The sequence below is a fragment of the Lytechinus pictus genome, chromosome 11 (genome assembly GCF_037042905.1).
Source record: "Lytechinus pictus isolate F3 Inbred chromosome 11, Lp3.0, whole genome shotgun sequence".
NCBI classification, from domain to species: Eukaryota; Metazoa; Echinodermata; class Echinoidea; order Temnopleuroida; family Toxopneustidae; genus Lytechinus; species Lytechinus pictus.
The window spans coordinates 8,726,725-8,749,592 of NC_087255.1; the positions used below are offsets into that span (position 1 = coordinate 8,726,725).

Genomic DNA, 22,868 nt, shown 5'->3' on the forward strand with positions numbered 1-22,868 from the left:
GTGGGTTATATTGGTTGGAGGACAGGTCTTAGGAATGGTCGGAGCAGTGCCCGTCTGCACAGAGTTACTATGATCTTCCTTCGACCATCTTGGTGAAAGGAAAGGTCGGGGTCATTTTGAAATTTTAATCCATTCATAAAAAAAAATAACGCTTTAATACTAGGAACCCACGTCTAAACGAGGCTGAACTTTTTTAAAACAAAAGTACAATTAATCTTGAAACTCAAGCGTACGATTAATCTCTAAACTTTGTGTTAGAGGGCCTTGGTCACTGTGTAAATCTTAGCGTCTGGAACCATCAACAGTCAATGAGGCCGCACAAATATTGCCATTTAGTATTTTTTTTCAGTCTCATTCATTATTAAGTTGTTGATAACTGTCATACATAAACCATCAGCAACGCAAACGCAAGATGATCTTGAAGCAGAGAAGCAGAGGAAGGGGTTTGTATATATTTTACCATAGAGAAAGTGATGGTGCTCCCCCCTGCTTGAAAAAATGCATATTGCTACTTCCTCAACACTCCCTTACTTCTACAACCCTGTGTTATATTTGGACTCTGCAATGTTATATTAATTTGATTGTATTATTATGGGAGATCTCAAATGATAACTGAACATTTTATCCTGACCTCCCCCCCCCAAAAAAAAAAACAGCTATGGTATATGCATAACACAGGTGACATGCCATTGAGAGAGCCACTGCTGTCACTTAGGTTCCAAGACATTTGCTCCGGCGACAATTGCTCCGCTGAAAATACCACACACTATAAAGTGGAATGACCAACGTCAACCCTAGATTTAACACTACATGTATGTACCCTATCCTAAACCTGACCCCAAACTTAACATAAAACCGTATTGCAACCCTAGTACCTTAACCTTATATCTGAGACAAAATAAGGCCAGGAGCAACTGTCGCATGAGCATATGTCGTGTCACCGTCACTTACACATTAATTTTTTTTTATTATATGAATTACAAAACATTTTAATTGTTGCGGATTTGACAATGTAACTGTGCACTGAATCACATCGAATCACAAAAATCGTTATCCCATAAGGTTCATGGAGGGATCGAATCTTATATGACATTATCAAATGAAGAAAAGAACTAGATAAAATAAAAACTCGTAACATATTTCATAAAACAAGGAAATTAAGTCAGCGTTGGTTGTTGGCCTGGCTTAATAGCATTTTTATTACTATTTTTTGTGCAGTCTTCCAGACAGAATTGCTTGACATTCCAAACTACACTATCTCCATATATTAAAACACTTGTCCTGGCTTACTGCCCTAACCATTCTTTTTCTCTCTCTCTTCTTCTCTTCTTTCTTATATTCGAAAGCCACATTCCATCTTCCAGTCGCATCAGAAAAAATATACAGTTAAGTATTAAGCACTCTGCTTGCAAACATAATTATAACGTTATTCTCTCAAACAATCATCGCAGCAAGCATTCTGACTCATAAATTTGCACAGTATAAAAACGAGTCACAGCACCCACGTAGCGGAAATGGACATCTGTATTGAGGGGAACATTGGTGTGAGAAAATCAGGTGCGGAAAAAGATACACACCAGAGTGGGAGAAGAAAGAACATAACGAATACTGGCCTAAGGAAAAAAAATATTGGTACATCGTATCAGTTCTTAACATAACCTTTCAGAGCAGATTTAATACCATCAACCGTTAGATCTACCTTTCTTAACACGTTCACAAACGTATAAAGCTTCAACTACATGTAGTTTAAGAGGAAATATTAAATAAAGTACATCATTTGTTGAATTCTAAAGTCAGTCTTTTAATACAAGAAGTGGATTAATACTACACTCTTCAAACTCCTAGAAACTTGCAGTTTTGTGCGCAATGGGATTTCATTTGTTCCAGAACATTTTTATCTCGGATACCGTTTAAAAAAATTGCACATATTTTTTCAACAATAATCTCCCATCGTGACATCCCTTTTCGGCATTTGCTGCAAAATCAAGGATGTAAGATGTTTTGGACACTTGAACATTTTGTGTTTGAGATAAACAAGTCTATTTCTTATTATTATGATTGCCCACAATATTTATAAGCAAGCGCTTTGATGGTTATAGTTAGTAAGATGTGATTATAAACATTCATCATTAAATATGTGTATACACATGAATATTCTTTAAAAGAAATAACAAATTAGCATAGATATTAGGGAAGAAGTGCCTTAAACGAACACAACTGTGAATAAATGCAAAATCTGAATATAAAGGTGAACCCCAAAATGTTTGAAATATTGAATAAATATTCCGACTGAGTAACAGTTTCATGTAGAATGACAATCCAGATATAAAATTATTTTCGATTTACTTTTAAGTAAAGTGTAAGCTTTCTACAACAAGATTACAGAGGCTCAATTCAAGAGAACATTGGTGTAACAAGTTACTGTGACGATTGCATAAGATAACAATTTTGTCTTAGCAATCAAGCTTAAATGTATTGTTTAACTTTGTGAGCAGCCGATTAAAAAAAAATCTCAAACCAAGATGAAACATGTGTACAAGTGCATGTATTAGAACTAATAAACCCTGAAAACAACCATTATTGAGAATGAAAAGCTAAAACTACAAGGCAAACCCCGATTTTGTAAATAGGCGTCTTATAGACGCCTAAATAGTACACATAAGTGTATGGGATGAATTAAGATGGTGTTTTCGGTCACTTTATATTTCAATTTTTGAAGCACTAAATAATTATTTTTGAACGCAATTTTTTCTGGGCTTCATTTTTGTAACATATCACATACACAGGTGACAAATGTGACCTTCTAGCTCAGATTTTTTTAAAGTCAAACCAATGTTAACCAATCACTTTAAGGTGTAATAAGGCAAAGCACATATTAAGGAGTAAACTGGTTCATATTACCTCTCATAAGATAACACTATAAAAAAGAATGGTATCCATGTAGTTTGATCTTCAATACTTCAATAGCTTTTAAAAAGGATTAAATAAAAACAGACATTAACAGCAGTTTACAAGTTTCCATTCCAAATATAAATTAAACATCAATGACAAATACAATAATAAAACTAAATAAATCATTTCAACAAATATCATTACAATACTTCACATTACATAAACAAAAATAGAAAGAAAATGCCACAACCTACGTTAACTAAGAAATAGCAAAACCCTTTTTAAAAAAGTCTCCTGTAATGTACATAAATCCAGGAAAGTAATCTGTTTATAAATTTTAATACAGTGGTCACAAATAACACACTTTCCTCTCTAATGGGAACAATCTTTGTTCTTTATACATATATAACGAATCTACTAAAACATTGAAGTACGATAAAAGCGCGCAGAATTAAGAAACGCGACACATACAAAGGTGTGAAGACAAAACCGTAGTTCTTTATACTCTTGAATATCCTTAAGAAATGGAGCTACACAGAGCTTCATCTGCTCCAACAGAAGATTGGAGATTGGTTACAAATGGGGTTACAATGCCATTGTTTCTTCTCTTTTTGCCTAATATTTTATTTATTTTTTTAGCTAATTCACAACGTCAAAGGCTGTCATGACTAGAGTAAAAGCAACACCAAGATTCAAACTTTGATTTTGAATTTAAAGTTTATGAACCTGCCACCATCTACATTACAAATGTCACTGTGTTTTCAATATTTTCACAGCGGTCAGCAAAATACAAAACAAGCCTTCCATTGGGACGAGTTTCCTTCAGAACCGTCAGGACTCAACCTACGTGGCGGCGCCATGGTAGTTCAGGTCTAAGATTCAAATTCGAAGTTCTCATACAAAGTTTGCGAGTTTGTAGGCTTTGGTCCCTGACTCTGCTTGGCCCTCCCAGTCTCGACATTGCCGTACACGAGTCCACTGGCGCCTGCTGCTTGCGAATCGGTGACCTCGTATGGGTTCTCTTCCGGGTCGGGTGTGCAGTAGTCATCAGTATCCAAATTGCCGTAGGTGTGATCTTCCACCGGATAAGGGAGCTGCTCATATTTTTTCTCGTGCAGGTACGCACGGATGACGTCATATATGAAAGCATAGTCATCCTACCCAGAGGTAAACAGAGAGATCATTCTGTTGAGTTGCAACTCCAAAGTGTTTTATACCAGGCTTTCATCGATCGATCCCTTACGTGGTTGTCATTTATTTCCCTGACAAACTTACAGATTTGATTCAAGCCAAAGTGAACATGTTATATACTTGGCATGCAAATCTACAAATAATCTGTTTAGATAAAGTAGCACGATGGGTCTTAAGAGTAAAACTATGAAAAATTAAGGAATATATGAGAAATAAACCTGATAAATGATATCGGTTGGACATACCACTTCTTTTTTTAAAACGTTTTCAACTATATGATATACAAGTACATGCCTTTTCCTATCGTATCATGGTTAGGAAACTTGAAAATACATATATTGTAATTGTTTTTATACATACACAGCAGAAATAAATTGAAATATTGAGCCCGGCAGTATTACTTGGGACGTAATTACAAAACATTGCATTCTTGCTTCCCTCTTTCAACATTTATCAACATAGAGTGATCCTATTCCTCAACTGATACAGATCAAGATATAAAAATGAAATATAGGGGAAAGTATTTCCTGCCTAAATTGATTAATTTGCCAATGTTATTTTCGTCAAAGTTTGCACAGTCTTAGAGGAATGTAAAAAATATGATATATGGATTTTTTTTTCTTTTCAAACTGTCAATTGACCTATCAGATCTTAAGTCATTTTGACGCCAGCACAATGTAAAAAAACATGCCCAGAAAGTAACGTAACTGAAGAACGGCCTTAAGTTAAACATTATATATAGGTAGCAGCTATTTACGGAGCTACGGAGCCTTTAAAATGCAATCGACTTGACGAATTGGCGAGATACTTATCTTGCCATGTCGACATAATAACCTTATTATATCGACATATCTTATCTAGCCAACTCGACTTATAAAAAGTTATATGTCAACTTGGCGAGATATTTTGACTCTCGCCGGGCGTTGGATACTTCATGTCTCGCCATGTTGACATATAATGTTTTGTAAGTCAACTTGGCAAGATAACGTATCTCGCCATGTCGACATATAACTTTTTATAAGTCGACTTGGCGAGATAACGTATCTCACCATGTCGACATATACATTTCTATAAGTCGACTTGGCGAAATAACGTATCTCGCCAAGTCGACCTATAAAAGTTATATGTCGACATTGCGAGATATTTTATCATGCCAAGTCGACTTATAAAATATTATATGTCCACATGGCAAGATATGAAGTGTCCAAGGCCCGGTGAGAGTCCAAATATCTCGCTAAGTTGACATATAACTTTTTATAAGTCGACTTGGCGAGATAACGAATCTCGCCATGTCGACATATGACTTTTTATAAGTCGACTTGGCGAGTTAACGTATCTCGCCAAGTCGTCAAGTCGATGGCACTTTAAAGGCTCCGTAGCTATTCTGCTCAGGCGGATGATAATTTGTCACCACTATTAGTCTCCGACAATAATAATAATAATAATAATAAAAAAAAACAATTTCGCAATATTGCAATTATGTGGTAAGTACCCAGTGTTGTTATTTATCAATTACATATCAATTATGCGGGCTGCTTAACGTATTTGAAAGTGTTTTTTTTTCAAGGGGGGGGGGGTTACCTCAGTTTGAACGAACTGCATCCTATCAGCTCGCAGGATCTTGACAGTCTGAAAGATATCTACGGAATCACTATCTTCCATCTGAGCGATGCACTCCATAACACCGCAAAATACACCTGTACGACCAACACCACTCCTACAAATACAAATCAGTATAAGAGAGACACATTCGAAATTTTGTCAAATTAATCCGCAAATTGGGGTAACGCGAAATTTGCTCCTACTAAACACTGCTCCTATGCTGACTTAGATGGTATAGGTGAGGCATTGTGATGTTGTTTGGTTGAAGACGATATGGCGATTATGGTTATTAAATGTTTAACATCATGGGTTTGAAGTTCAGGTTAATGTTAGATAACATACGATTGATTTTATGTTTACACGGTTATAAAGCCCAAACAGTTTGCAGACTAATTTCCATTGGGGCCATATGGAACATTGCATGCAATTGACATAATAAACATTTGAAAACCAGTGTTTGGCTAAATATCTGGATTTTCGGTTGGGAATATCTTGGGAGCAAATGCTATGGAACTGAAATCTGAAACGTGATCCTTTTTATTCAGTCTGTGTGCCTTCGTTTACCACCCCCTGGCGTAGCGCGTCTCAATAAAACGATTTCGTGAGTAACACGTCCAGATGCCGATTATGGTGTGGCAATATTATCCAGTATCTTTTATCTAATTCTTACCATGCATATACGTGATTATGATATTTAAAATATATATTTCACTTCTTCATTTATATCATTTAATCCGTCTGCGGACCAATTGAATGCAAAATGCCAAATTCGCTCGCAATCAATATTTTTTCTACCATGTCACTCGTTAATTTATCTTTGGTCAACTCGGCTCATTCGTTACATATATTTCATCTTCCTCTTCCAATTGTATATAAAATAATGTAATCATTTCATCGTTCACAAGCACTATTAATTATCAATCATAATTTTACATTTTTAATTGACTAATGCTTCAAGGATTTCCCCTGGTGGGTGCTTCAAAAAGCTGTTCGTAAGTTAAGAGCGAGCAATGAACATTCAATGGTAAATATCATCTACCACACAAGAAAGAATCACCAGTCGTTCTTAAAGTCACTCTTAACCTACAAACAACTTTATAAAACGGCCCTCCGTGTAGATAAAGTCTAAAGTTCAATAAATTTATAAAGTTCAATGAATTTATTTAGGGAAGAGTGCACAATGAAGTTTATATTTTTTAGTTGTTGACCCTTTGGAGACTTTTGAATTTGCACGTGTTGCAAAGATACAAATAATATATTCATGAAATGGATTTATGATGCCATTGTCTAGAAATATCGAGACCCAAACACTTACAAACAATGGACAAGAACGGAAAATTCACTCTTATTCTTGAGGGCACTCTTGACAGCACCGATGAGCTTGAGAAAAGACAGAGCTTTGGATTTCTCGTTGGATCCATGTTTTTGCCAGCCCAAGAATTGGTACTGGGTCACCGTGTGACACGACTGCAAAGAATAGAGCCAACAATATAACAATTAGGGTTTATCAAAGGTAGTAAGCCTACAAATAAAAATATATCCTATTTATTCATGTGTGTCTACCCATATTTGGACAGTCTTCACAAAAAGTGTGTGTGCATTGAACAAATCACCTTTAATACTGAAAAAAAAAGGTATTTCCGAAGGTAAAAGAAAAAGGGATCCCCAAAATTTTTTGTGTTATTTCGCCCCCAAAAATCACAATGATTGAAAAGGGCAGGCCTCCAGATATTTCCATTTATATTTTACAACAGATGTTATTAAAAAGTCGTATTGTGATTTTAGTGTAAACTTAGGAACCTTGGCCCCAAGCCGTTCCCCGTATTAGTTTGACAGATCTTTAGCTGTAGAGATGGAGTACAGAAAGTAATTACCATGATAACAGACATAAGTCTGGTTTGATTTGGTTTTTCATACTGTAATGGCAGCGTGATATAATGTTCATCCATTTTTTTCATTTAATGAATGAAAGCATGAAGCACAATCGCCCTATTACTTCCACCCTTTAAAACTATACTGAATTAATTATATCGCGAGTGCGTAATTGTCAAAATCGTTGTATAATTACCGTGTATGACATAATTTTTATGTGTATTTGTACGTGCTATTTTGAAGGATATACATGTAGATTTCACAATTGAAATCGTTTTTATGGAATCTTATGTGATTTCATTTCGGTTTCGATGTTATTTTTAGGAAAAATATATGATATGGTTAAGCGGGGTCCGGTGGTAGAACAGTTTTCGGAAGTGAAGTGGCTACCCTGTATAAAATATGAAGCTAAGCTAATATTATCATAATCATAATTACAACAAGAAGAAAACTCCAGTAATTGAAAAAAAAGAAAACAATGAACTATGACGTACTTTAGAGTTTTTAGTCATCTTCAGTTGTCGAATGGTCATATCATCATCATCAGATGTTGACAAGGTTGAGACTCTGTACGATCCTAACTCAGCAATCCCATCATCAGACCAGTACTGTGCACAACTCTGGAAGAGAAGAAAAAAATATATATCAGGGCATCGTTGGACATTATTTTTTGGGAGTAAATGTCCCCTCTTCTCCTCTTCAGTGGCAGCAAAGGATTTATAAAGTTTGCTTGAGGCGGGCGGACAAGTAAAAATGTATGAATCGTCGACTCGAGCAAGGGAGTTTGCATTTTCATGAATTTAGAGCTTTGTAGAGCTTTAATTGGATACTTATGACAGTATTTACTTACGGAAAATGTATTTCAATTAAATATACATGCACATAGTGTGTTAAAACAAAATCAGGTAGGACCAAATGGTGCCATACCCCCTGCCGAATAATGACGTTTGGACGTCAAATAGATTGAAACTAAAATCCCTGTCGTATTTATTTATTATCATTTCCTTGTTTTTGTTGAAAAATCGCCATCCATGCTTCTATAGCATCTTAATTATTACAAGTGGACTATATTACCGATTGTCCATCCGTAAAACAGATTTGTATTGCTGTTTTGCAATCTGTCTATCAATCCATCGTCAATGTGTTTTGAACGGATTTCTTAGGAGATTTGCTTGAATTAGACGTCAAATAAATAACCCAATGGGTCATGATATCTGAAACACTTCGAACAATAGTTCAAGAACCTTTCCTCGTGTGATATGGTTGGCCAACCCTTACGTTTCATGCAACTTAAAAAATATATGAGGAACATTCCGGAACAAATGTTTAGCTAGTATCCCATTCACCGTATTTCTCAATTCTTTGCTTCTATTTTTCGCAGAGAAAATGAAATTGGGAAATGAGAAGTGTGCCATTAAACGCTTAAGTCATTCCTCATTGAAGTATACTAAAACTCGCCCCAGTGAACCGGAATGGTGTACATGAAGTCAGGATATGCAATGCTCACAACTCCTTATGCATTACTTTTCAGATGTAATTTTCGACCAACTCGGGAGAATCATATTACAATAGAGAAAAGGGGGTATTCCCCAATCTCCCATGCTGTCGATGAATTATTCAAAATATGAAATTGGTTATGTATTCGTACTACTACCTTGTCATCTTGATCTTTGTCGTTAAGCATGACAATAATTGATGGTTCCTTGGTAAGAACCATACAGCAGAAATCAGAGACCGTGCTTGGCATTGGCATTTGGGTCGTGATGAAAGTACAATGAACTCCCTGTGTACAATAAAAGATTATCGTAAATGTTCGTGGTTGAACGAGTTTGTACTGAAAAAAGAATCACAATTAAAAGGGGAAGTTCACCCTGACAAAAAGTTTATTCTAAAGGTAGCAGAAAAATATAGTTGTGAAGGTTTGAGGAAAATTGATCAAAGATTTAAAAGTCACACGAATTTGTATATTTTGACCTGTGACGTCATATGCGAGCAGCTTTCCACATATCGTGATTTGAAAATACCAATGAAATATCATTTTCTTTAAAAGTTAAACATGAGTTTTAATGTACCTTTAGTACATCAAAAGACAAATTGAAATAGCATATGGGGCAGCTGCTCGTATAGGACGTTGTAAATCAAAATCTTGACATTTAAAATAACTTTCTTAATCTTCAATGGCTTTTCCTCAAATCTTCACCAATATATTTTATTATTTATTCTGAATTTTTTACATTTGTTTGTCTTGGTGAACTTCCCCTTTAAGATAATGGCATATCGTGACTTAATTTTGGTTATATTTAATATCAAAGAATACAGAGTTTGATTTCATCATGCAGGTCTGCCAATAATTAATTTTCTTCTTTACGGAAACAAAACTGTGCTACATGTAGTTAAAAGTTTTATGTTTTTCAATCTTGTTCTTCCTTTCATTTTATTTAGGGGGAGGACTAATATTAATACGTTCACATGAAAATATAATTTGGGCCACATATTTCATTCGTCAATATTGATTCTATTGATATTTAAAAGGAAGTTGTACTGTAAAAAACCCACCAAATCTTAATAACTTTTATCACCGAGTATTATCTGTATTGTATATTCTTTGGTATTATTTCCTTTTTTCAAATGATCAGTAAATAATTAGCCAAGTATTGGGGGTTTAGAACTATATTTCGGAGATAATTCCATCAAGGAAAATTTATTTACCCTGACGCAACTAGCATTGATGTAGTCATTATCCGGGGAGTCCAAAATTACTCGATTTCTCTGAACTGTGAATAATGAATTATATAAAAAATAGACAGTGTTAATACAACCACAAAAAAGGAGAAAAAACGGTTCATCAACCAATCGTTCAAAGGAACAAAATAACATAATGAGCGATTATTTTTGTTTTATTCGTTCCAGTTTACAGACGACCACCATCTTATAATAGGCTGCATTGCAGGAAAATCAAAATATTGAAAGAGGAGGGGCACCTCTATTCGCCACTTTGGATGGCTATCACTGACCCTCGTGTATAAAACCATATTTTTGTATATTGTGGCCCTTGAATTTCCATAGTAATGCATCTCATACATTGTTTAATATTAAGAGTTTTGTGGATATCTTTATCAAATTATCAACCTTGTACCACGCTAATAACTGTTTCTGACATTGAACTATAACTAAATAATTTGCTCCTTAAAGTGATAATTTCCCTTGATAAGATCATTTCTTTCAAATGTCCAAACTTGTCTTGTATTTTACTAAGTGCTAGCAATTAAAAACAATTAGCAAATTTGACGTCAGAACAAAATGAACATTCTATGTGAACCAACAGCCTGATGAAACTTACGTGGTAGGTTGTTGCCGTATCTATTCTTGTGATGATTCTCTTGAGTTCGTCCGGATCTCAATTGTGAAGCTGGAGGATCTGGGCAGAGCGTCATCAGAGTCTGAATGAAAATTAAAACAACCATTTATCTAACTCTTATATGTTCACACGCATCAACGGTATTTGTTCATGATACAAAACCCCTCTTATATTGTCCCTATTATGATATATATACAAACTTCATTGACACAATCAATTCGCTTCTAATTCTGTATATTTCTATCTGAACTGATCATTATTACATCCTGAAGCAACGATTAAAGAAATGGTTTGATTTCAACCAGCATGGCGTTTTAAGAAAATTGTGTCATTAGACCTATATTTTTTTTCGTGAACAGCAAACGTTGAACATTGAACTTAATTTAGGGGAATCGGGATAATAAAAACAAAAGTCGATCCAACTCCATGTTCTGGAGAATAGGGGAAAAAAGGTAAGATCTCGTCAATTCTTCTCTATCTTGTTTACAAATTTGCTTTACCACAAGGACTTATCACTTTGACCACATTTTTTTTTAGATGGACAATATTAATTTTACCTCAGTTGGTCACAACCTATCATTCGTTTCATATTTGTAGATTAAAATAGAGAACCATTTGTCCTTCTCTGCTAAACTACAACGTTGCTGATCATGCTGGAAAACCCGTCATCTAATAATTCTGAAATGCCACTTGGCTGTTTGTCAACATCTACTGAAACAGACTACAGAAAGAGGCTGCCCCAGTGAAATAAAGAAAAATATAGGAAGTTTTTGCAATGCGATGAAGAACAAATAAAAAAATACAGAACAGGTATAATTGAAAATGCAAGTCAAATTACAATGACAGCTGGGAGAAACCTTGTCGAAAATTGGTTTCGTGCTAAGTTTCTGAACTGAAGAAAGATTGTGAAAATGCTGTTTGTCCAGGGTCAGGGATAAAATTGACATTTTTCGACGAAGGCTTCTTGGTTGCTCTTTGTTAAGAAGGGCATTTGACAATATATTTTCTATGTTCTTGAATACGTCGTGCGTCGTGAAGAGCAAACTCCCTAATGTCGAACGGTAGTTTGAAATTTATTCATTCATTACAACTTCTGATAATCATGATAATGGTGGCATACCTCGAACTCTTTGGCCATCATAGATTTGCCACGTTCGTCAACAGAACGCAGATCTTTTAGATGATCAGAGAAATGAATGATAGGAACAAGGGTGTCCCTCCAGAGAAGGTCTTCCAGTACAGCTCCGTAGATGAAGGCATATTGTTCCTGTATTTGTGTAGTAAAGAATTTAAGCTCAATAACACTTTCTGTACGGCATACATATTGCTTTATGCATCCTCTGGTTGGTTATATTTATTTGGTTTCCAAATAAATAAAAACCGAATTCAGATTAGTTAGTTTACCTATGATATATAGTATGCAAAGTTTCTATTTGTATCAAAATCGAAACTGAGCTATATTCTCAAATCATTAAATACCCTTTTGTGTCAGCCACAATCGTCCAAGTTAGGTTTCACATTTGTCCCTTCACCCCAAATACTGTAGTAGATTTACTATATACAAGTCTTGAAAACAATGAACGAGGTAATATATCTCAGAACTGTAAACAAAAAAAGCAGAAATGATATCATTCCTTGACCACCTTGTATATTTCCGCCATTAGTATCTTTTCAGTTGGTAATTGAACAACATTAAAGGACAGAGTTCCTAACATACCATCGTTTTTTATACTAGCCTATGTACGCTGTCCCCTGCCGAAGTTATGGAGAGATGTAGATATGGCATCAAGACAATGTGGAGTATCTTTATTTGACATTCACATGAATCGATTCAAGAGGCAAATGTACATGGATCAATATCCTCATTTGGGTTACATTAATGACTGTCTATTCCTATGTAAACCTAACAGATCACATAATCAAAGTTGAAAACCAGTTGGTGTAATGTAATAGGGTATCTGACCTGTGTTTGGACCATGTATGGACGGTTCTGTCTGATTTTCGTGACGAAGCTGAAGACATCTACCATTCTGGTCATCTTGGCGTGTGCCGCTATGCTATCGATGCTGATCACCACGCCTGTTCGTCCTACACCAGCACTAGGAAAACAACATACAAGCATTGCATGAAAAATCATTTCCTTGATGTATGGTTGGAAATAAAATTATATATTTGATCTCTAACTCCCATCAACCAAGGGTGGCAGAGAGAAATTCACAGATGATTAGTGCCAATTGTAGAAAACGTACTGTTGGTGTGAAAACAGGGCGATTATCATGATTCAGATGAGAGCTTTTGTGTTTCTAAAGTTTATCTAATCGCATCGATTGAAATGAATTAAGAATGTTTGCTAACAATGCTTACATTTCTGAACGATTCAATATTTTCACGAAACTAATCTCAGCAATCATTTTTCCCCCATAGAATATAACTTTAATACTGACCAATGCTAATATAATAAGGAATTACCTTGAGCTGTTGAGGGGGTACACTTTGAGTCTAAACAAAGATAAAGTTATTATTTCTTCTGATTTTCTATAGGAGTGTGAAAATTATTCTATAATCTTTACAATTGGAGAAGAAAGAGCGATAGTCAGTGTTCATAACTTCATGAAACTTTTGAAATTAAATGCTGCCACCCATTACCTTATCTGAAAATGATTTACAAATTTTAAACCGATACCTCAATGGGAGCGGGTTGCCTAAATACAAAGCCTATGGTATTTCAGAATTCGGTAGTCAACGGGTTCAATTTGATACCTGCAATGAATGACAAGAGGATGCGGGTTCTGCCCATGATTGGTCTTGACTTCCTTGATGAACTTCAGTAGCAGCGAAGTGTGTTTCGGCACACCTTTGTCTGGCCACACCCGGAAATGAAACTGAGTGACAGTCCTCTTGTCTTTACCCTATTAAATACAGATGAATAAACAATATATAACGGAGTATAGCAGGGGTCACCCTTACGCCCGATCTTATACATACTTCATATAAAAGATTTTGAAAAATCCTCTCATGAAGTTTTTATCTGGTTTGAAAACGATTCCAACCTTTATTTATACAATGTAACCTTAGGTCACTACTTAGTATTTTAAAAAGAAAATTGCAGTAACTGGCTAAATACATGTACGGTTTCCCTTGACCTTCCACAATTTCATCATGCACAATTATGAGTAATCACATGATGTTGTTCACAAACTTTTGAAGTCAGATTTCCTCTCTTTTTTTCGCTTACCGCTGTTCTTTTATACCGCAGTAGTCTTGAACTCTTAACTCCGTTGGCATCTTGCACGAACATCTTTGTTTTTTCATTGTGTTAAATTATATCTCTAAGCAATTTAAGAGTCAATAGTGCTCTACGAACCGACAGACACACCAAGCATTTATTCGTTCATTTAAAGTGATTTGTGAACAATTCAAAGAACTTAAAAATCAAATCAAAGATGAAGCTAAACCGTGGCTCTAACTAACATTTACACATAACGATACCAGAAAATTTGCAAAATGAGCAAGGGGAGAGATATAATGATTCCTATACGTACCATTTTCAATGTAATTTCCCGCTTTACTCCGCCAGTGCATGTATTCTGAGACACAAACTCCACTTTGACATTTCCAAACATCTTTGAATCGCCCGGCTTGTTAGGCCAGTACTGGGCGCACTTGATCTATTCCGAGCAAAAAAGAAAGAAAAGAGCAAAAAAACAAAAGCATGGTGTTTATGAGTGTTGATTTACATTTGCGATTGGTAGGTGGTGGATACTTTTTTGTTTTTGTATGATTACTTTTAATGCTTTAAATGTTCCATTCTACCTCTATTATTATCATTTTTAGTAATATATCATACCTCCAATGGGTGCATTACTAAACAAAACATTTTATTCTTATACATGTATACCAGGGGCCGCGGAACGGTTTTCAAAGTGGGGGGCTGACCATGCCAAAAATCACAATCGTATGGTCATTTTTGCGTTTTTGTTCACGGTTTCGGAAAAAAGTGGGGGGGGGGGGGTGAAGCCCCCCAAGCCCACCCCACGGTTCCGCGGCCCCTGTATACATCTTGATTAATTAATGGAATGACTTTCGGCAATAAAAATATAAAAATATAGTTTTGTTTAAACATTTTTATTTTGTCAAAATAACAAAAAAGAATAACTGCATAATATTGACGATAAAAAAAGCTATTAAAAACTTTCAATTGCATCAATTGAGGAAAGAGGTAATGACTAGCCTTATCTCCTTCCTTGAGCTTGGTAACCATAGCAATGGTAGTCACTTTCTCTTGCCAGACCATCCTCCAGAAATCATCCATAGACGCATTGTTAGGTCCTTTCACAAAATGAAAATAGGATCAGTGATTCAGTTTCATTCTTAATGAAGTGGTGATATGGATCCTGATCAAATTATGGGCTAATATCAATCACGTGACCTGTCATTTATCTTAGTTTTTATTGTATTTTTATTTATTTATTTATTCATTTTATTTCCCAGGCAAATTAATGACAGACACGACAGATTTAATTTAAACATTGCAAGATAAATATACAATTGAGGAACAGCCAATGCCTGGGGATCACCTTAAAGAATTAAAAAATTCTGTCGAGAAGTTCTCAGTTTGGCCTGGTGCCTACACAGAATGACGTAAAATAGATATACATGTAAACATGAAATTATAATCAAACTTCTGAATAAATTGATATGAAGAAGAGAAACAAATTAAAAACTTGGTTATAACGTATCATCACAAGAAATGATACAAATTATATCAAACCAGCATTAATCGTACATCAATATTACAAAAAAGGTACAGCATCCTCACCTTGTGATGCAATGTATGCCTTATCGTTTTCAAAGCTCTGCGTAAATGACCATACAACAGAAAGATGAGAAATTGAAGAAAAGGAAAATTAAAATCGTAGGGTATTACGAGCAGGGAATAATCAGTACTCCGTTAAATAACACACTTAATAAAGCACCTTTCTTGCAAAGTGGGATAGTTAACGTGTACATTCAAAAGTCTATGTAACAAATACATAAATTTAATCACACATTTGTTTTACTGAGTTTCTGAGAAAAAAACCCTTCTCACGAACTTACGAAAGCGTTTAATTTACCTTCATTGGCCTACGTTAAAAACAGAAATAATTACGCACTTGGCATCGAGGTGAATTGCGGAGAGTGTCCCCAGTTTAGAGCATCTAAACTGGGATCATACGAATAAAGGCGACCGCACACCTTACGATTGGTCAGCGACCCGATTTCAGAATAAAATGTAGTAGAATTTGATGCTAATATTGAGACTTGGAATATCTTTTTGCGTAATGTTCTAAATCATTGTACGAATCCCTATGTTCAAATATGTGACTATGCTGTCAGCCTTCTTAGAATAAAAACGATTTTAACATCTAGTCGTACGATTGGCTACGATTTGAAACTAATTTGGCCCTTACTCCAAAATAAAGGCTTGCAGTCTTTCAATATGGTTATATTAGTATTCGTTCAATTGATTTTAACTTCAAATTAAATGATATGTTCCATTCACATTTTCAGAAAATGAGCAAAATGCGATTTGTTCCAAAATCGGATCTCGAACAGTCGTAAGGTGTGCGGTGGCCTTAAGTGGTGAGTAGTTCAATTCTTGACCGAGGTTCACTTCATTTTTCCTTTGGAACCGGCTGATAACTTTGAAAGCTTACACATAACTATGATTTCCAGTTGTGATTTGGTTAACGGTATGGAATGACATCTTATCAGCTATCTCGTTTGGAAAATCAGGTGTACATATACTTTCTAGAAAGATGCGAATTTTACCACTATAAGGGGTCACTCTTATTTGTGTGTATCTTAACAAACGCGGGCTATTCACCGGAAGTTGGTTTGAAAAATGCGTTTAAAGGGGGGGGGGGGGCTTCATGGCCCCTAGCCAGATTGGGGGGGGGGGTGGTAGCACAACTTTTAAGTATGTGCAAGGACCTGGCCATGGAGGATTATTCTATTGTTACTGGGGGTGCTGAGCATTGTCACAGCACCCCCAGTAACAATAGATAATCCTCCGTGGCCAGGTCCATGAGTATATTATAGATTTATATCTACAAGCCTAGGAACTGCGTATATGTAGAACAATCATGCGAGAGCGAAGCGCAATCTGAAATTTTTGAAAAGGGACCCTTAATATCATGATGTTCCATCGTAGATAATTGGGGGATGATAACACAGGCCACCCCCACCTGAATATTGGGGGGATATCCCCCCTTGATCGTTATCCATGGTATGTATCATATCATTCAGATCATTGACTTAAATACACCATCCCTGAAAACGTCCTGCTACTTCGCTCAGTCTCACATCCTTTCCCTTCCATATTAAAAACAAATAACTAGTCCAATAATCAACCCTCTATAAATTTTGAGGTTTAGCTTTGATAAGGGGATAGAGCATACGGCTACACTACTTACTGGAATGTAAGAAGCGTTAAAGTAATCCGAATTCGAACCCTCGTTGATGACGTTCAGCTTCACCCTTGCAGAATCATCTATATATGACAAAATATATAATAAACATAAGCCGTTATTTCTGAGCCGGAAAAACCCTAATCTGAAATGAAAAAAAAATAATTGAACTCCAGAGAATGCATATATAACTGGTCTGTAAATTGTATCTAAACCTTGGTAATTTATCTAAACTGAACCAACATTTGACACTTTTGAAACATATTACTAGAATACAGTGGCGTAATAAGCCCCAAAAAGATAGGGGGCTCGACATGGCGTATCGCATAAACTTAATTAAAAGGTGCGAGCGAGCAAAGCGAGCAAACTAACATTTGTGACATTTTTATTTAGAAAAAAATCAAAGTTTTGATAGATTTTGACATAATAAGTTCAGAAAATAATATCATATCTAACCTTTAGCCCTTTTTTTTTTTTTTTCTTGGTCATGATTCTTTTTTTGTAGGGCGGGGGGGGCGAGAGCCCCCTCTCATTTGTACGCCAGTGCTAGAATAAATCTAAAGAGTAACGAAAGAGCAAAAATCTTGTTTTTATCAATACTCTGTTATAAAAAAAATTCCAATACGACAGTGATCATTAATATTGTAAATATAGATATAGATGCAAACTTTATTAATAAAGGAAAAAAACATGTAAAAGTTACAGAAAATAAGGTATATTGTTGTAATCCCTCCTAATCGATGCTGACACATATCATTTATACTTACATGGTAAGATATTCTTATATCTGTTCTTTCTGTGGTTGATTTCCTCTTGGGCTACGGTCTGTGGATAGATGTCTGCTTCAGGTAGGTCCTATAGAAAAAAAATCAAACTGTCAAAAGTCAGGGGTTTTTAGACACCCCCAAGACATGAGAGATTTGACAATATTGGATGATGTCGATTCTTGGTTCTACCATTCTATCGTATCCTATCACAGTAAAAACCATTAAGAATTATATACAATCTGAACCGTCAAACTTTACAATGTATTAATCAGAGATCAAATGCCAAAATGCAAATTCCTACGGCGGTCATTTTGAATATTCAAAATGGGAACTAAAACGTGGTTGAAAAAATCGGAACTTTAATATTTGGATTCTGCACCTCAAACTTAATATTCAAAGAGTATTCATTTCTTACAAAATACGCAATTGTCCATAAGACGTTTTTTCCCTGTTTAGACTTTTTTTTTCTTTCAATAGCATTTATTTAATAATCTGTATATACATTTCACATTTACATCAAAATACATTAAACATAATCAAATAATACATACGGAAGACGATACAGAGAGTTACCAGTACAGTTTTTGTTCATATCTAGTCTCCTACGCAATTCTGATTTAAATAAAAACGTTAGATTTGATGGTCTATTGTCTACTTTCCTGTAATTACGTAGCAAAATTGATTTATACACAGTCCAAAAAGCTATATTAAAGATATCATCTAGTTCTTTGTGCTCGTTATTTTTTTATCAAAAGATCGACATCGATAACAACGTGTTTATTGAAGGCTTTTTTAATGAACCAAATTATATATGACCAAAAATTTTGATTCAATTTATAAGTGATCAAAGCATGTGTTATGTCTTCTTCTACATGGCAACTATTTCAATAAGCATCTTCGCTTATACGCCATTTACATAAATTTATTTTCACAGGCAATATATTATACAGTATCATTTTTACGTATTTTGTTTGCAAAGAATTCAGCTGCAATCACAAACAGGAGTGCCGAAAGAGGACAGCCTTGCCGTATTCCTCTTTGCACTTGAAACTCTTCTGTTATCCTGCCATTTACAATTACTGAACTTACTATCTGATTGTAAAGGACACAGATCCAATTGCGAAATTCATTGCCAAAATTCAACTTGTATAAGCATTTCATTAGAAAAGATATATCAGTACAATCAAATGCTTTGGTGAAATCAACCATCATGACCGCACCTTCAACATTTTTTTCATGCATGTAATATATCATATCTTTAACAATTCTTACATTGAAACCTCCTAATCGTCCTTTAATATACCCTACTTGTGTTTCCATAATAATACTCGTTAATATCTTTTGTAATCTTAATGCTAGTACTGTTGCAATTATTTTATAGTCGCAATTGAGTAGTGTTACTGGTCTCCAGTTCTTTAAATCGTCACTGTTTCCTTTTTTATAAATCAAAGTTATGAGACCTTTTCGTTGTGAAGGCGACATCTGTCCATTACTGAAAAATTCATTGAATGCATTAATTAACAACTCGCCTATTTCTTCCCAGAAAACTTGATAAAATTCGATAGGCAGGCCGTCCATACCTGGCGCTTTAATCCTCTCCATAGAGAAAACAGCCTTTTTGCATTCTGCCATATTCATTAAGCCTTCACATTTATTTCTTTCATCTTGACTAAGCCTTTTCACATCTTGTAAGAACACATATTCATTCATATGATCTAAATTAATATGATTTCTCTTATACAGATCTTCATAATACAGTTTAACTTCTCTTAAGATATGTTGTTGCTTAGTAACTACATGTCTCTTCCCATTCACTCTTAGTTGAGTAATAAGCTTATTTTCCCCAATTTTTTTCTCAAAGGATAAAAAATTGTTTGTGTTTTTTCCCCTTCTTCCGTCCATCTGATCCGTGACCTTACTGCGGCCCCTTTACATTCATTTATGTATAACTTCTCTAACTTTTCTTTAACTTGAAGGTATTTTTCTTTTGATATATCATTATTTCTATTGTCTAAATCACATTCATATTTGGCTAACTCAATTTCCAAAAGTTCTTTTTCACGTTTTTTTTTCCTTTTTCGTTTGCTAAATTTCTGAGCAAATTCTCTACATTTAATCTTCAGAATCTCTAGTTTCATCCTAGAGGTATTTTCATTATCACTGAGACATTTTGATATAACATTTCTAATTCCTGTCTTAAAGTTATTGTCACTAAGGTAGGAAGTATTTAGTTTCCAATATCCTGGACCTTTAATTATATCGCTCAATCTTAACTTCAAAGATATTGCATTATGATCTCCCTTAACAACGGGTCTAATGTCTGTAGAGACAACTTTCCCCAACATGTCCTTACTTATTATCCAATAGTCTAATCTGGATGCAATATCCATATTCATATTTCTCCAAGTGAATTGTCTTACATCTTTGTTAAATTTTCTCCAGACGTCTTCGAACCCTTTATTTTTCAGCAAAGTTTTCAGATTGTTTGGAGTTTTATAGTAAAAGCTTCTTGACCCTTTTGTATCTTTACCTGGGTCTAATACAGAATTCCAGTCGCCTCCAATAATTAGATAGCAATCTTTGTCTTCTTTTTGGATATGATCGATTGTTTTTCGTAGTTTCCTAAAAAAAGAATTTTTATTCTTTTTCTCCGTTGGGGCGTACAAATTAATCAGACAATAATTAGCAGAGTTCTTCGTGAATTTTATCACTAATAGTCTTCCAGTGTTATCTACACAGCTACTGTCTTTAGTCATGTTGATATTTATATTTTCCTTTGCTATAACTGCGACACCTCTTGCACGATTGCTTCCATGAGAATAAAAAACTTTGCCTTTCCATTCACTATTAATGACTGGTTCGATCTCCGTCGACCAATACGTTTCTTGGGCTAAAATGAGGTCAGCTTTTTGGTTTTGACACCATTTGAAGAAGATGTTTGTTTCTGTGTGAACTCGATCCCGGTCTGCTTGTTTGAGACGCTCGCTACGAATGAATTGCGTAATCTTCCCTGTTTAGACTTAATGATAAGGGACAAGGGAATCTGCGGCGAAAATTAAGCCCTAGATGAAAACAAATCTAAGTTAAGTCTACTTACATGGAATTCGTCTGAGAAGAGTGAAGTGTATCGGTTTGTGCTGACAAAGGCAGGAAACTGAGAAGTAGGAATCGGCTGACGTTTGAGGGGTTTTGTTCCAGATTGATCATCAGAGGGTTCTTGGGCACGGTGGGTAGCATCAGCCAATTCCCGACGACAGGGCTTGGCAGCAATAGCTGGCTTGGTCCCGATGCTCCTGGGCGTTGGTTTGATTTGGGTTGAAATCGTTACTTGTCCGCTGCAGCCTTTTTTTTTTATGAACGAAATGTAAGAATGTATCTATAAAGAACGAAGTCCCTAAAGAGTTTGGTCTAACGCAGAATTGACCCAAGTACTCAATTCCTGAGAAGATCATTTCAATCTATTATTTTATTCAACTATATCAATAGTAAAATATTCAATTAGTAAAAATAAACCAAAGAGAAAAGAAAGAGAAAGAGAGAAAGAAAATATTGCGATTGTACGAAGAAATGTATCCACAATGTTCTGCACTCAACCCAGGTGAGGTGAATGGGTACCCGGCAAGATTAATTCCTTGAATGCACCAAGCGCCTCTAGCACCTGGAGCTTCAGCCGGGGTAATATATAGTGCGCCATTGAATAGGAAACTAGATAAATCGGAGCCTCATAACGACAGAGACCATTTGTGAAAAGAGGCCACATTATAATTTGTAATGTTAAAATGCCTCTAAAACACTCGTGTCCCCCCCCCCATTTTGAAAGTGAGCAACCTTTTTTGGCCTGTCAAATTTTTCGCGGGTTGAGAGGAAGTTGATTGATGTAAAACAGCAATTTAGCTGATCTTTTTATCCTGAATAAATATTTTCTAATACATAAATAAATAAATAAATAAATACTCCATCTTTGATTGAAAAACCTTTTTTTTTTTTTTTTTGGGGGGGGGGGCTAGTCAAATTTTCATCGGGAAAATGTGCTCCCCCCCTTTGAAAAATCCTGTTCCACCCCTGACGCAAACATACACATTCAAACAGAATAGAGACAAGTAGTTATTTAATTGAATGAAATTATGTCAAATTGTAATATATACAATAATATAAAATTCGATCAAGTTAGCTACAAAATCAATAAATTAAAGATAATTAAAAAAATTATATTTCATTGTCTGCCGTTAAAGCTTTTAATTTTCATTCTTTTGATATTCAACCATAATCATTATAAGGGGATCAAGATCTGAGTAGATATGTGTGTTCTTCATTAATTTGGTGACTTCCTTTTGACCTCGAAAGCGAACCATTGATATTACTGATAGCAATAAATTATTACCTCCATCTAATGCTGTGTCTTCAAAATCAATCGACGTTTCTTGTTCTTCGTGAACGGTTTTAGACGGATTGACTTTTCTGTAAAAAAGTAGACACCAAAATCTTCCTGTACTTTGGATTTTAATCGTGAATGCAAATTCAAATTGGTTTATTTCATTTTCAACAGAACACGAAAATATGAAAAAAAATGATCGTAAAGATAATTACAATGACATTTGCAAATAAAACATATAAAAACAATATAAATTGAGATCGGTAAAATATATGATATTTTGTCCATAAGGCAAAAAAATATATAAAGCAAAAAGTAAGAAAATTAAGTAAATTCAATGAAGTAAGATATGGCTATTCCATGAT

General features: G+C 35.0%; 1 protein-coding gene across 1 annotated transcript in view; it reads right to left on the bottom strand.

Moving 5' to 3' along the window:
• Positions 1–1,176: 1,176 nt before the first annotated feature.
• LOC129271718 (receptor-type tyrosine-protein phosphatase kappa-like) overlaps positions 1,177–22,868 on the bottom strand; it is a 63,244-nt gene continuing 41,552 nt past the window's right edge. The window contains exons 15-31 of the mRNA XM_064106603.1: positions 22,513–22,589; positions 21,229–21,473; positions 18,132–18,219; positions 17,371–17,447; positions 15,735–15,771; positions 15,147–15,244; positions 14,458–14,583; positions 13,676–13,824; positions 12,879–13,014; positions 12,036–12,182; positions 10,898–10,997; positions 10,267–10,331; positions 9,212–9,340; positions 8,052–8,177; positions 7,001–7,152; positions 5,665–5,800; positions 1,177–4,049 (exon numbers count right to left, since the gene is read on the bottom strand). Coding sequence (XP_063962673.1) covers positions 3,765–4,049; positions 5,665–5,800; positions 7,001–7,152; positions 8,052–8,177; positions 9,212–9,340; positions 10,267–10,331; positions 10,898–10,997; positions 12,036–12,182; positions 12,879–13,014; positions 13,676–13,824; positions 14,458–14,583; positions 15,147–15,244; positions 15,735–15,771; positions 17,371–17,447; positions 18,132–18,219; positions 21,229–21,473; positions 22,513–22,589 — 2,173 coding nt within the window. The 3' untranslated portion in view covers positions 1,177–3,764. The remainder of the gene's footprint in view (positions 4,050–5,664; positions 5,801–7,000; positions 7,153–8,051; positions 8,178–9,211; positions 9,341–10,266; positions 10,332–10,897; positions 10,998–12,035; positions 12,183–12,878; positions 13,015–13,675; positions 13,825–14,457; positions 14,584–15,146; positions 15,245–15,734; positions 15,772–17,370; positions 17,448–18,131; positions 18,220–21,228; positions 21,474–22,512; positions 22,590–22,868) is intronic.